At 33.0% G+C, this 15,143-nt stretch overlaps 3 protein-coding genes across 4 annotated transcripts; all 3 read right to left on the bottom strand.

Moving 5' to 3' along the window:
- Nucleotides 1-93: 93 nt before the first annotated feature.
- Nucleotides 94-2,982, bottom strand: LOC9323657. Of its 2 annotated transcripts, none has more exons than XM_002887547.2 (5): nt 2,746-2,982; nt 1,947-2,402; nt 1,588-1,619; nt 411-1,382; nt 94-322 (listed from the first exon to the last, which is right to left on the bottom strand). In XM_002887547.2, the coding sequence occupies exons 2-5, from the start codon at nt 2,281-2,283 to the stop codon at nt 296-298; spliced, it is 1,368 nt and encodes a 455-aa protein (XP_002887593.1). In that variant the 5' UTR covers nt 2,284-2,402; nt 2,746-2,982; the 3' UTR covers nt 94-295. The 2 variants fall into 2 exon arrangements, with proteins under 2 accessions (XP_002887593.1, XP_020889949.1); XM_021034290.1 differs by having other exon boundaries at nt 2,809-2,982.
- A 1,545-nt stretch (nt 2,983-4,527) lies between these two features.
- On the bottom strand, nt 4,528-5,740 carry LOC9323656 (type 1 phosphatases regulator YPI2). Its single transcript, XM_021034260.1, is given in 3 exon segments — nt 4,528-5,007; nt 5,009-5,175; nt 5,416-5,740. Coding segments are annotated over 2 exon segments (324 nt in total). The 5' UTR covers nt 5,153-5,175; nt 5,416-5,740; the 3' UTR covers nt 4,528-4,827.
- Nucleotides 5,741-8,106: 2,366 nt separating this feature from the next.
- On the bottom strand, nt 8,107-9,345 carry LOC9323655 (bZIP transcription factor 44). The gene has a single exon (XM_002887545.2). It carries the CDS (start codon nt 8,825-8,827, stop codon nt 8,306-8,308), a length of 522 nt encoding a protein of 173 aa, XP_002887591.1. The 5' UTR covers nt 8,828-9,345; the 3' UTR covers nt 8,107-8,305.
- Nucleotides 9,346-15,143: the final 5,798 nt, after the last annotated feature.

The raw sequence follows: 15,143 nt of genomic DNA, 5'->3' as shown, positions 1-15,143 counted from the left end.
AAGAATTAGAGCAGATGTTGAGTTCTTCCGAAACTTCTGGAAAACTGGAGATGGCTGTATAAAACGACACAACTTGATGTAAATGGCTGGAAATTCTCAAATCTCTCTAAAACGAGAAGTTTGTTTCATTACTAATAATTATCCCCACAGGTTACACTGAAACACACAAAATATCCAAAAAATGGTTTAAACACAGCTCTAAAGGCTAAAGCTGAACCTGAAGCTTAATATCTGTTTTATACAAAGCTTTCCTAAATAACCCACATGCGCTCTGATCCAGATCAGGGGGGTTTCATCATAGCTGAGATGTCTGATTAAGTCCCTGAAAAGTGTATTATTGGTTATTTACAAGACTCTTTCATTTCTCTAGCAAATCATGATTTAATAAATTTCAGTGTATGGATCTTTACCTCTATGCTTGAAGAAGACTGGTTATTACGATGTCTAGACCAGAACCCCTTCTTCAATGCAGAGTCTTTGGACGAGGGTTTATTCCACTTGGAGCTGATAGAAGCAAAGTGCCATTTCAAGAATGACTTATTAGACGAGCTCTTGCTACTGCAACTAGCTTCCAGCTTAAGAGCTTTGCCTTCTCGTTTCTCCATTTTCTGGAACACAAACTCATCGCATTCACTCTCACCATAACTATCTACCACACGGTTTTTACATCTTTTGTACTGCTTTGCCTTTGCTTCCGCCTCCGCTTTAAGGGCTTTCCTTGTTATTTTCGCTACCCGTTTCTCCCCAATCGTGCATATGGGACAAGCAGGATCGTACTTCTCTATCTCGGTAGTCATGGTCTCTAAGCACTCTGCGTGGTAAACATGGCCACACGCAAGAACAGCAGCGATTGGGAGCTCGAAATTGGCAATAGAAGACCTCTCGGTTAGTAACTTTGAGCAAGCTCCACAAATCTGCTGATCAACAACGGAAGGGGAGAAGGAGAATCTGCTGCTACCACCACTTAGCTTCCGTCTGCCAGAACCTAAATGTTCGCTATCAAAGGACCATCTCTCCCTTTGAGAATACGCCACGAGCTCAGAAAAAGTGTTCATAGACCAGCCACCTTCAGAAGATGCGTACTGGGATCCAGTGGCGAAGTCATTGCTACAGGTTGAAAGCACAAAGGACGACCTTCCTTCTGAGATCGAGTAATTATTATTTGGGGATTTCAGTCCTAAAATTTGACTATCAGAAACCTGCCTACACAACTGATGCCCAGGTGAACGCCGAGCCCGTCTTGATGGTGTGGATTTAGGAGGAAGCAAACGAGTGTGAGCCGATGAAAGATCACCGACTGGATTGGGAAGAGAAGGTGTGGAGAACAAAGGCTTCGGCAAAGCTGACGGGACATTTCCAGGTGAGTCAATTAAGTTCTTCACCTGAAACAATGAAGATCCAAAAAAGGTTAAAGATACGCTGAAGGGAAAAAAATATTGCTACTATAGGAGGAACACAAATAGAAGAGAAAGCCCAGTACTATCAACCTCAAATTGTAAGGAAGCAAACAGTGATTTAAGCTAAAAACACATGACAGATAAAACCAAAACTCGTAAGTTCAAACTAAAGTCAAGTCGGTCGTCTCACCTCAATGAGATCACTGCTTGCCAAGGATGAACCTGCCACACAGAAAAGCATAACATAAGACACAGCAAGAATACAATAAGCAAGCTTAATTCATTACGATAGCATGGTTCTAGGTGACGGGAGTAATATAGTCAATAACATTCTACTTAAAATCCCTATGTCAACTATATCTAGTCAACACGGAGAAGAGATGATGAAAACTAGCAAGCTTTACTTATACTAAAGAATGAATATAATCCCACAAAGAAAGCTTTTCCATCTTCGATCATGTTGGTGGAATAGATACAAGGAAAGAACTAAACCGACTCAAAACAAAGAGTAAGATAAGCTCCCAATAGTTGTCGTCTCAAAAGAATTACCTGAAGAAGGTTGAACCATAGAATTTGTGCTCATTTCTGGAGTGGCTGATTTATGAGAAGCAGGAGTCCCTAAATGCCCATCAGGAGGGGTTCCTCCCTCAGATAAAGTTCCTCTTTCAGAGCCTAATGACATCTTATCCATACTAATACCTCTACTTGCAACATATGGACTGTAATAAGGTGAACCCTCAATCTCATCAGCCACTCGCCTCCTATTGTCACGTCGAAAACTCCATTGTGGCGAACATGCTGAATTCCGATGAACAGATGCACTCGCAGGTCCACTACTAGGAGGAACCTTTCTGTCTTTCACAGCTACACAACAAACTGAACCCATCAAGAAACTATTCTCTATCAGGCTAATCTCCAATCCTCTGCTTAACTTAACACAACTTCCAAACAAATTTGCAAGTCCGTCCTCACACAGTAACAGCCACTTATCTTCCTATCGTAAGCCTGCAGTAAGCACATCAGGAAAAAAATATAAGACTCACTTCAAAATCGAAAATGGTGAGAAACCAAAAAGATCTGAAATTCTTAAAAAAAAGAAGAATATACAAAGAGATGATTCCAGTGAAATCCTCAGAAATTTTGACTAAAGGGAAACACATCTCGAAAATACGGGACCTGAAGAACTGAGTCAAGACCAGAAAACACGAATATTCCTCAGAAAAATGATCTAACACATACACACAAGTAACGCAGAAATCAACCTAAAAGTTGTAAGTGATTTCGTATCATCATCACAGGATAATCCAAAGAATCTAGATTAGATTTAAGAACATCGATGGGCTCTCACCAGACCAACGAAAGGTTTCGGCGAATCAAAACACGAAACGCGTATAAGGAAGGGCATACGTACACGGAGATAGATCCTCCTCCGACGATGAAATTAAACGGCGGAGATTAGCCGTTGATCGGCACAACCCAAAATCGATCCGAGAGAAAGAGAAAGAGACGATGATGGGAAGAGAGAGGAAGCAGTTTTTTGTTTGATGTGCGTCTGCGTTTTGCGTCTGGGGTTGAAGAAACACGCACGGGGAATTGTGCCACGTTCCTCACTTTTTCTTTTTTCTTCCTTTTTCATTTTATTTTTAACTTTTTCTTTAAATTTATTTTTTTATACTTTTGCTTTTTCGTAAAGTTTGGTCTATATTTCACTATTTCAGAATCAACAACATTATGAATGATGTAAATAAAATACTCTAAAATGTTGGACAAAAAAACATCAAAGAGAGATAGAGAATTTCAATTTCTAATTAGAATTAACTTAATTACCATTTCTAAGTTTGGTAATTAATTTATGTTAGAAATCTGGGTTTAGTGATTAAGAGAGGTTGGTGGGCTTTCAGGACCACGGGGAGTGCGCTCTACGTGTTACTGTTTCTCCATTAGCCGCAAAAGCCAAAAACTTTTATACCTCTCATATATTTTATTTAAATTACTTATATAAATACTACTTCTTTTTGTCAACACTCAAATAAAATAAAAAATTAATGGCAATATTTTTTTAACAAGTTCTCACATCAAGTAGTAATATATTCGTTCACCCACTCTCCTCAGTTAGGCGATAATTTAGTGTAAGAATTAAATAACATTAATCAATGTTTTTTTTTTTTACATTAATGAATGTTATATGTACTTACAAGTATAAATGCCACAACTTGTCAGCAACTTAGGTTAGACCAATTTAATTTCAGACTCACGCGCGCTCATGCTTGTAACTTTGTGTGATTCGAATTGTTTTAAAATGTTTTGTATTACGAATTATTTAATTGTTATTAATTTACTATTAAGTTAATTAATGAAAACCTACTTTTAAATTCTAATTCTTTTTAATCAGTCTTTTGTAAAACAAATACGATTTTTTGTGGTATGAGAATGAGATCATACCTATGGATGGGAGTCCCAATCTGCCAATCTAGGTGATGTTTTTTTCTATCTTTTTGTCTCATCAAGAGATTTGATTATTAATTTGTCATAATTAGTATTTAAAGATTGGGCTTTCTTTAGGGCCCATTATAACCAAAGCTTGGACCAGACCAATTAATCGCTCAACAACCTTTGCAGAGTATAATATTTGGCAGCGACTGTTCCTTCGATTGTCTTTTTGGCAGTTTGGCCCATCCAAACATTTATTTCGGCTAATAAAAATGATGGTTTTTTTTCAAAAAAAAAAAAATGATGGATGCCAAAAAGAAGAACAACACAAAAACAAAATAATGGAGCAACTATGTAAAAGAATTGATTCTGATGAAGCTTTCGTACGTGTATTATTCGGATCGATTGTAAAAATAGTGGTGGAGATATATATATATATATACTCGTCCACATATTATTGCCCTGAAGAAAAGTTTTATTCTTACGCTAAGTCAGAGTCACGAGTACAACTTTTTATTCCATTGACAGAGTATATTTGCAACAAGCCAAATAAGGACAAGATCACTAACCAACACACTATATGTATATCGATTCATTGAACATATATATATATATTGGAAAGTGATTTTCGTTTATAAGTTAATCATTTCATCCATGACCACCACTTACACCTATATTTTTCTTTGTAGATACCTGACGATCCTTGAAAGTGATTTTCTTTGTCAAATTTTATCATCCAACAAAGACAATCAAAGATCCATGTCATTTGAGAAAAAACAGTAAAGTTGGTTGAATCTTTATATGGGATACTAAATGAGATATTTTGATTACATTATGAAACTTTCAGTTCATATAATGACTGAACTATCTCCTTACTAAACCAACTTTGTGATTCCTTCAACAGAGCTTCAAGGAGGTTGATGTCAACATTGCAATTGTTCTTGAATAGATCATTTAAAAGGCTTCTATTATATAGTGATGCGAAAACCGGGTGAATTAGTCAACTGCTTTTAGAATCGTTAGAAGACGAGGCCTCACCAGATTCGGAGTGTTCATGGTGATGGTGATGGTGGTTATCTTCTTCTTCTTCTTCTTCTTCGCTGTCATCCTCATCAAAGGGCTTTTGTTTATGAAAGATACAACATTTCTTTGAACTCTTCTTCTGCATAAACTCGTTGTCCAACGGTCCCGTCTTGCCATGAAACTTTCTTCTTCTTCCTGTTCAACCGAAGCACTAATCTCTCTGTTGGCTGTGATTGAGAAACAGGGTTTTCTAAGATGACAGAGGTTGTCGCTGAAGACGAAGGCCTGGTCGCTGTGCTCATAGCTCAAGACAAACTTTTGATATCTGACATGGGAGACAAAACGATCAATTCTTGGCTGCTCAATACAAAATGTTCATCACCATGAGGTCGAACAAGAACAAAAACATACAAGCTGCCAAATTTTTCTGCATCACATGAAACAAAAGAAAAACAAAGTCTGAGAAAACAGCGAATCATGGAAATAAACCTTCTAAAGATGCAAAATCGATCAAGAAACAGATTCTCTAAAACTAAACCTAACGAAATATAAAAACGAGATTTACCGGTAATGGCGTGAGAAGATACCGCCGAGTCAGAAGCAGTAATTACTTTCGCCGGCGAGGATCAGAAGCACATATTGAGAAGCAGTCAAAAATCGCCCTCTGAGAATGTCAAAATCTAAGAAGATGAATTTCGTCGACGATTTTTTTATTTTCTATCGAAGCCATTTTTTTTTCCCATTTTCTCATGTCGTTCTCCAACGACGTAGTTTTGAAGAGATAAAATTAAAAGCCTCAAAACGACGTCAGTTCGACAAATTTTTTAAAAACTATTAAATGTCTGAAACACCTATCTAGACCTGTCTAATTGGCGGTAATTTTACCTAAGTAAACGATCCGCATAAACCATACCACAACTTAGAATCGCTTAACAAAAGTGTTTGTATTATTTTCTTTAGATTATGACTTATCCTTTTCCACAAACATATGTTTTTGTTTTCCAACCATATATACACTAATTAAAAAATCTAACAACATGTTCATGTGTCTTCTCGAATTCACGAACAAAAAACATTTTCTTTGGAAGATTCAATCACTCAGTTTGAGTCATTCTTGGCTAGTCAGAGGCTTCATCAATGGAGATCCAACGCCCACCATGATGATTAAACATCAATAAGGCAATTATGAAATCAAAATTCTCTTGAAATGAGTTCTTGGTAATGTGATGTCTATGGACTCAACATTGCTTGTGAGATGTATTATGGCTTGTCTTAACAGAACAGTAGCAATTTTTCTACTCGTGAGTTTCTTCTTTCTCAATTCTATATACAACCTCTTCTAATCAATAGAGGTAAAACTCAATCTTAAAGATAGAGTTAACACGAATATAATCGTAAATAAATGTGTTAACGAAATTACGAACTTGTATCATTGTATGTGATTCAAAAATCAAAAGATAGAGTTAACACGAATATAATCGTAAATAAATGAATTTGACGCCAAAATTATTAATTAAGAAGCGCGCGAATGGTGCAACTATCTAAAGAATCGATTCTAATCAAGCTTTCGTACGTGTATTATTCGGATCGAGGATATAAAAAGAGGAAATTGAAGATAACAAATTGTGGTGGAGACAAAGTAATATACACCACGTATTATTTACCTTGAAGAGTTGAAGTATAGTTTTATTCGTACGCTATGTCAGAGACACGAACTTGCCCCCATTTGTTTATTCCTTTCACAGAGTACATAATATAATATTATTTGCATCAAGCAAATAAGGACAAGAACACTAATCAACAAGATGTATATGGATTCATTGAACATATATGAGTTTCAAAATTTGGAAAGTGAATTTTTTTGTTTATGGTTTAATCATTTCGTCAGTGACCATGCACTTACGCCTATTTACTTGGTAGATTTGTAAAAGTTAATATAAAGTATTGTTTCGGTGCCTGACGATCATTGAGGGTCATTTGTTTGTCAAATTATCTCATCAAATGTCAACATTGTAATTAAACACCGTACGACTACGAATAAATTATTGCCATTCGAGAATAGTAAACTTTGGCACTAGTTGAAAAATCTGGTACTACGCAGTTGAAAAATCTGTTGGTGGAAACTGTGAATGCCGCCTTATTTAGTCAAATATTCAGTGTTTTATAGAGTTCGAAGATTTTTTTTTTTTTTTTTTTTTTTTTTTTTTTTTTTTAGAGTTCGAAGATTAATCTGTACTTTGGTGTAAGATTTCTTGGATATGAAAATGAATGTAAGTTTTAAAAATTTCAAAAACTAAAATCACATAAGTTTTCTCATATATAATAATGAACTATTTTAGAAAGAAAAAAACGATTTCGTTTTATCCAATTCATGAAAGGTTTAGGGAATGAGGTTTTGTGAACTAATGTACAAGTTTTTCAATGTGATTTTTAATAATAGTTAAATTGATAAAAGAAAAATATCTATCATTTTTGTATATTCCAAATTAGTTTGATTTTAGTACGGAATTATTCGGCGTGAAGTTAGTTTAGTTTAAATTTTAGTACTTGTATTTTTAGTTTCAATACAGAGTACAACTTATAGTTTATTAATCCAAATACAAATTATTAAAAGTTTATATCAATAATAAGTGATAAATCAAATAAGTATTTTAAGTTTTTAACAATTAATCTAATCTCAAAGAAAAACAAATTATCGCCCAAAACAAAAGCGTTAGCAATTTTGAAAAGTACAAATCATAATTTGAGTTTGTAACTAGTATAGTGTCAATATAACTAGATTACATAAATAAGATACTAGCAGCCTACATAATTTGAATTGATCGGAATCTGAGATCATAAAATTGACATGTAGATATTTAAAGGAATAAAGAAACGAAATTATTGATATAGTGAAATCATGTGCCATGTACGTAAGATTCTTGAAAAAGGAAAAAACTCGAGTGACCCATGATAATTACTCATTTTGTTGTAAGTACCAAAATGCATCATTATTCATCACATCGGGACAATATCGTCTCTAACACAATGATCACAAACACACCATTTTGTATATTTAAATGGACCACCACCATCTACAAAAACCGTCCACGAGCTTTCACATTATTTTCATTTATTTCACTAATAGCCAAAATCTCATATTTCTAATAAGAGCAACAGTTACTCCCAAATAAGGAAACAGAAAACTCTAAGAAAATGACAAAATAATATTTCTTCTCTTTTAATAAATATATATATTTTTAAAAAGGTCTTAAAATATTTGTACCAAACTCACATCACCATCTCCATGATAACACATTTCTTACACTGTCCATCATTTTACAATCAGTTTAAACACTAATTAATGATCTTATAAAACAAAAACAGAGCATCATAACATAATTTATAAGAAAATTACAATTTTACCCCTGGTGCGATAATTCGTCTCACTCACGATGATAATGATGTGAAATTTTCTAACAGTTGAAAACATCACCAGCAGTAGAAGCAGAAGCCATGATTGGTTGATTATAAAACCCTAAATTCATAGGATTCATCACTCCGTCGTAAAATCCACCGTCGATCATTCCTTGACCGGTCTCCATACCGAATCCTGAAGACGATGATTCCACGAAATCGACGATCTCGTTAAGAGATTGGAGACGGTGGTTGAGCTCAAGAACCTGAGCTCTGAGAATGTCGTTTTCCGTCTCGATTGTGACGTAGTGCTGCGTCGTGACGGCGATTCCGGCGACGATCTGAGCGTTTTCTTTACGTAGATGCGTCACCTGAGCAGTGAGATCATCCAAATGCTTCTGCTTCCTCATCCTCGACCTCCTCGCAGATTCTCTATTCGACTGTTTCCGCTTTCGCTTCCGCTCGTCGATTAGATCTCGTTGCCGGAGATCAGATTCCGAACCGGAGTTAGCTAAACCGGTGGTTGAAACCGACGAGCAATTTCCACTTGTCGACGATCCCATTTCAGTTTTATTATTCATATTTAAAAACACACACACAGAAAATTAAGACGCAGGACCCAAAGTTTATTATGTAAATATCAATATGAAAGATTATATAGTATATAGTTTTTTATATATTATTATGGTTATAGAATATATAATAATAAAGGGCTAAAGGAGAGGTGATTTATGAGAAAACATAGAACCAGTAGAGAAAGACGACGGAGAAAGATTGAACAAGATGGGTCCTGCGTCTAAGAGACGAGTCTATAGTTAAACCAGATCTAAGGATTTCACTAATCACCGGAGACATGAATGTTTGAACATCAAGATCCACAAGAGTTCTGCGACATCAAATATTATCAAACACACTGATTATTGTTTTTTTTTTTCTAGAGAAAACTGAAAAGAGAAAATAGAAAAGGTAGGAGAAAACGAGGAAGACAATATAAAAACGCTAAAGAAGAGAGAGTGATTGGTTCTAGAGCCAAGGGGAAGAGGTGAATTATGGATTTGTGAGGGGGTTATATAGAGTTAGAAAAAGGGGTTAGAGCAAAGGAAAATAAAAATAAATAAAGAGAGTATAAAGTGAATGTTAGAAGAAAAAATAAAAAATATGGAAATGAAATTGGGGAGATGAAGCATGTGAAATGAGATTTTCCGAAACAGTCAAGTTACAGCTGTTTTGCAATATTTTATTTTTATTTATGAGTATGGGTTTAGTTGTAAATTACTGTATAAATAACCAATAACTATTTTTAGACATTTTTAATATGGAAAAGGAAAGAATCTTCGGTATTGGGTATCCTATTTGTGAAAAGTTTAAAATATTTATAATCTTCAAATTTTATTCTCTGATGAAAACAACGCGTTTAATTAATTTTGGTCAAATGATGGTTTTCAATAATACAATAACACTGATAATAATTTTTTTTTTTTTTTTTTTTTGAAAACAACACTGATAATAATATTAATGCTAACTTTTACTGCTAGAGAATCCTAAAGATAATAATAATAATTGAAACTTTTGTCGTTGGTTCTCGACTTCTTTTTAATACATCAAAATCACCGCCCAAAGTACCAGAATTAACCGTTGAGCAACGGACACCTGGACTATGAGACAAATGATGAATGAGGGTAGAGGTGGTATTTCCGTTAAATTTCCTTTTCTCAATAATTCAATCGTATTCGCTGTAAAAAAACAAATAATAATAGGGAAAAAACCCGAAAAATACCTCATCTATTTTTTATTTGGACGTTTAATACCTAACTTTTTTTATTGGAAGAAAAATACCTTCTTTAATTATAATTGGTCGAAAAATACCTTATTTTTAAATTGTTGGTAGATTCAAACATCTGATTTAACGGTCGTTAACGGACATAACAATATCAGTAAACGACGTTAAATTATAACAGAAAAATAGCCGAAAAATACTCAATCTAATTATTTTTGGAATTTTAATACCCCAACTTTTTGGTTAGAAGAAAAATACCTCATGTAAAATATCTTTGTCTAAAAATACTTCATTTTAAATTATTAGTGGATTCAAGTATGCGACTTAACAATCGTTAACAATATTACAGAAACATTTAACAACGTTATAACCCTGTCTATATAAATAGATATATACAATTTATTTTCAAAATTTTACAAATATATTGGTGTGATCAAAACTCAATATTACTTTGTTAATACGATCAAAACTCAATCTTTCTCGAACCATTTCTTTCATCTCTCCACTTTTACCTAAATTCTTCTCCACTTCCGCAACTATGCTACTCCACGACCACAAAAATGACAAATCTATCGTCGTCGTCATCTTTGTCACAATCTCTCATTTGTTAGTTGCAGAATCGTTACATTCCATCATCAAAATGATGTATTTAAATTTGCAGAATCTCTCATTTGTTAGTTGCAAAACCCTTCTAACTCCAACGATGCCTTTAGGAATGAAAAATGATGTATTTAAATTTGTAGGAGTGAAGCAAATGATGTATTTAAATTTGTATGTCATTCATTAAAGAAAATAGGAGATCAAAAGAAGTTCTATGAGGGTTAAAAATCATATGTGTTACCATTAGATCAAGTAATATATTTGTAAATGTTTGTATAAATATTGTATATACTAAAATTCAAAAATGAGGTATTTTTAGACAAAAATATATTTAAATGAGGTATTTTTCTTCCAACCAAAAAGTTTGGGTATTAAAAATCAAAAAATAAATAGATGAAGCATTTTTCGGCTATTTGTTTTGTTATAATATAACGTCGTTTACTGATACCATAACGTCCGTTAACGACCGTTAAATCAGAGGTTTGAATTTACCAATAATATAAAAATAAAGTATTTTTCGACCAATTATAATTAAAGAAGGTATTTTTCTTCCAACAAAAAAAAGTTAGGTATTAAACGTCCAAATTAAAAATAGATGGGGTATTTTTCGGGTTTTTTCCCAATAATAATAATCAAATTCTAACTGTTAATAATTATAGAAAACTATCAACTAACCAACCATTGAATTTATCGCCGTATGGAAGCATCAAAATTATTATTATTATTCTTACAATAACCTTTTGGAGTCCACTAGTTACATATCGAAAAGAAATAAATGAGAAAATTACAGTACGTAAAAAAAACTATTCATTTTGTTTTATAAAAAGTGTTTTTCGTACATATTAAAAACTATTAAAACTACAAAACAACATTTTTAAAAAACAAAAACAAATTTTTAAAAAAGATATTTTTTGTGAACGAAGGGAGTATAAGACAACAAAAAGAAGAATAAAAATTCTCTAAACATCAAGGGTTTCAAAGACTTTAACTCACTAAACTTCATGTAACCGAAGTGTTGTAAAAAAAAAACCGACGTGTTGTGTGACGTATAGACGTATAGTTACTTTGGATTGTATAATCAAAGAAGTAGATTCGTCACAATTTATAAAATAATTTTTATTGTGTGTAACATATTACATGTGGACCATGACCACTTAATCATTTGGTTTTGGTGCTTTAACCTTTAACTGAGATGGTTTGCGAGAAACTCTTTACCAAAATTTTTTGTTCATCCTCGTAATTAATCAAACATTTCGGCAAAACTTTGATAACTATTATTAAAAAAAAAATCCCTAGAAATAGATTTAAAAAAAAAAACCATAGAAAGATTGTAGTTCGTGCTCTCTAGTCTCTACTACAGTGTATAACTTACAATAATTATATACTAAATGTTGTAAAACACTAGGCTGTGACTGGTGCGTAGAGAGAAGAAAAATAATTGGAAGGAGTCGGAAAAATTTATACCTTCAGTATTTTAGAGAATACAGTTTTCTACTAGAAAAAAAAAATTTCTTTTACAACAAAAACAAAAAGATAAAAAAAAAAAAAAAAAAACAAAAACAAAAACAAAAAGATGTGGGTCCAGAAGAAATGGGAAGAATTATTTCTTCTTCTAAACGTTCACCAGTCAGACCCTAATATTTGCTTAATTAATTGAGAAGGAAAATTATGTAGATGGACCGTCATAGTACGGACACCTCACGTGCAAGTGCAATGCAAAGAGTGCGTGCTCTGTGCGCATGTGGACACACGTGTCATTTTAAATATAAAAATGGAATTTAAAAATATTGGTTCAAGCGAATAAAAGCAAACCACATGGTGGTGGACGAGTGGTTCTCGTTTGGTTAGAAAGATCGTCCTGTTGGTCTAGGCCAGAGATCGATCTTCCCTAGACACAGTTTCGCTCTCTCACTCCTGTGGCCACCTGGAAATTTACATGCGGACTTGCTCAGGTGCCCCAGACCACCAGTTTATCAGGGAGCCCTTAAGTGGAGGCTTAAAAATCCCTGTGACGTGGGCTTAGACCCAATAGGCTAGTCAGATCACTGTGTGGTCTGGATACTGGGTTATCAAAAAAAAAAAAACGAATAAAAGCATCGAAACTCTATTTTAAAGGCAAATCTACTCCAACTCACCTCTATTCTTACTTCTAAAATAAAAATCTCTATTTTTTTCTCTATATATAGAGGTGAGAATAGAGAATCTCTATTTTTTTCCTATAAATATAGTTAAACTTTTTAGAGGAAAAAATAGAGAAACACATTGGAATAAAAATAGAGAAAACTTACCTCTATTATAGAGATAGAACTAAAAATAGGGAAATATATTGGAGATGGTCTAAGTGAAGTATAACGTTAATTAGGTATTTCCAATTAATGAATGTGTCCCTGCAACATTGCAACAGGTAAGAAAGTACAGTAATTTGTACTAATTGTGTCTTCCACAATGCTTTTTTGGTCTTTCTCTGCTTTCATTTTAAAGGAAGTTTTATTTTTTCGATACTTGTCCAAAAAATAAAAATGAAAATAATTTGATACAGAAACATAAATGTCCTTACAAAATTGAAGATTTTTTAGATTCCCAATTAACAGGTTTCGTAGAATGAAATTAAAATATCTTAAATTTATCATAATGCAAAATCCATTGAATAAATAAATAAAATACGACATATATATATTGGAAAGGCAAAAGATATATCCCACACTATAAATGTCTAAAAACCAAATGGTTACCACTTACCATAAAAATAATAATCGTCACCTCAATAATTTTCATCTAATAAAAAAGTTTGCTTTTTTTTTTTTGGTAGGGGTTTTATTGCTTTTAAGACATATCACATCTAATTAATTCATCAAAATAAAGATTGATGTTAAGACTTTTTCTTTTACAGTACTACACCTAAAAAAGATTTAATGTCATACAACCATATTAGGCGAAATAACATTATTTAATATTATCAACGGTGCGTTGGACTAGTTGTTAGGTGCAGGGGTTAGATCCATGTGCTCTTTAGTTCGATTCCCGGTGAGAGAGATGTTTTACGTCATGTTATAAGATATAGCAAAGGTTGGTCTTGGACCATAGAGGGGGAGATTAAAATCTAGGCCCAAACCCCCTCTTAGTTAAAAAAAAAAAACATTATTTTAATATTAATGTTTATTACTTATTAGGTCAAACTAGTTTACCTAACTAATTTAATTAGATAGAGATCTTAAGAAATTTCAGAATATTTCTTGCTTAACTCAGTTCTAAAACATAAATTGATCAGAATATATATTACATAGTAATATACTTAGAACCTATATTTTGACCTAGTAATTCAATTAAAAAAGTGTAACTTCTATGCAGGTTATAAATTAACGACCATTTTTTTAATTAAGTTTCGATTTGAATCTCATGATAAATGCCAAAAGTCATCAAAACTGATCAAAGTTGAGAGATTTAGTACTGCAAAGTTTGGTAAGTGGTGCGTGGTCAGTGGTGTGATGTCTCTTTTTACCCAACGCAAAAGGGAGACAAGTTGCTTAGTGAAACTTATACACATATAGGGAAAAAAGTACTTATAAAAGCAAAGGCAAAGATACTGCGTTTTGGGAAAAACAGTTTTTTTAATATCAAAATGTAATTATTACTATTGTTTACAAAATAAAACATGCCTTGAGAGAGAGAAGAAGAAGGTATTTAAAAAAAAAATGTGAATGAAAGATTCTGAATCTGCCTAACACCTCAAGCACATCACATGGCCTTATGTTTCTTCCTTAGCATTGATCTCTTTTCCCATTGCTTTATCCTCTTTTCTTTGCGAGCATTGTGGAGTTGTTTTATATATATGCCACTTTTTATCTTATATATGTACGTACTACCTTGAAGCTAAGTAATTGATTTATGGTTTTTGTTAGTAGCATTTTATAATAATGGAATGGAACAATGAAACAGTAACAAGAAGAGAATAGAATGATAGAAACCGTTATAAACAAACAAAAAAGAATTAGAAAACCGAAACAACGAATTTGTTTTCTTTTAGTTTTGTTATTCTAGCTTACCGAAGTGTGAATTACCAACAAAATCTGCATCTGTTTATATAGTTCTGTATCTATGCATGTCTATAAAAAGTTTATACGACATTAAAATACAATAACACTCTTTTACTGAACTCGAGTTAGGGCCGTAGAAAAGAGACTATACTCCTAAAAGTATTTATCTTTATATCATATGATCTAAATAGATTATGGCCACAAAGATCACTACTTTTTGGTCTTTCAAAGAGGGTAAAATATACTAATAATTTATGTAGTAAGCAGGTGGGTTGAAATTAATAACAGAAAATTGCTTTTACAATTAATTGTGGAATCCCTCGATCGAACTGGAAAACGAAAAGCCAAAAGAAGTTTTGCCAAATTATTTGTAGGTGGGTTCTGGTGACTAGTCAATTTATATGAATGGACACTTTATTAATGTTTTAATACATACACAGAAATATGGAAATATTAAACAATTTGTATGAAGGCATCCTAGAAAAA

This window comes from Arabidopsis lyrata (assembly GCF_000004255.2).
Source record: "Arabidopsis lyrata subsp. lyrata unplaced genomic scaffold ARALYscaffold_2, whole genome shotgun sequence".
Classification (NCBI taxonomy): Eukaryota; Viridiplantae; Streptophyta; class Magnoliopsida; order Brassicales; family Brassicaceae; genus Arabidopsis; species Arabidopsis lyrata.
The sequence above is the reverse complement of the archived record's forward strand: the minus strand, read 5'-3'. Positions and strand labels throughout refer to the sequence as shown.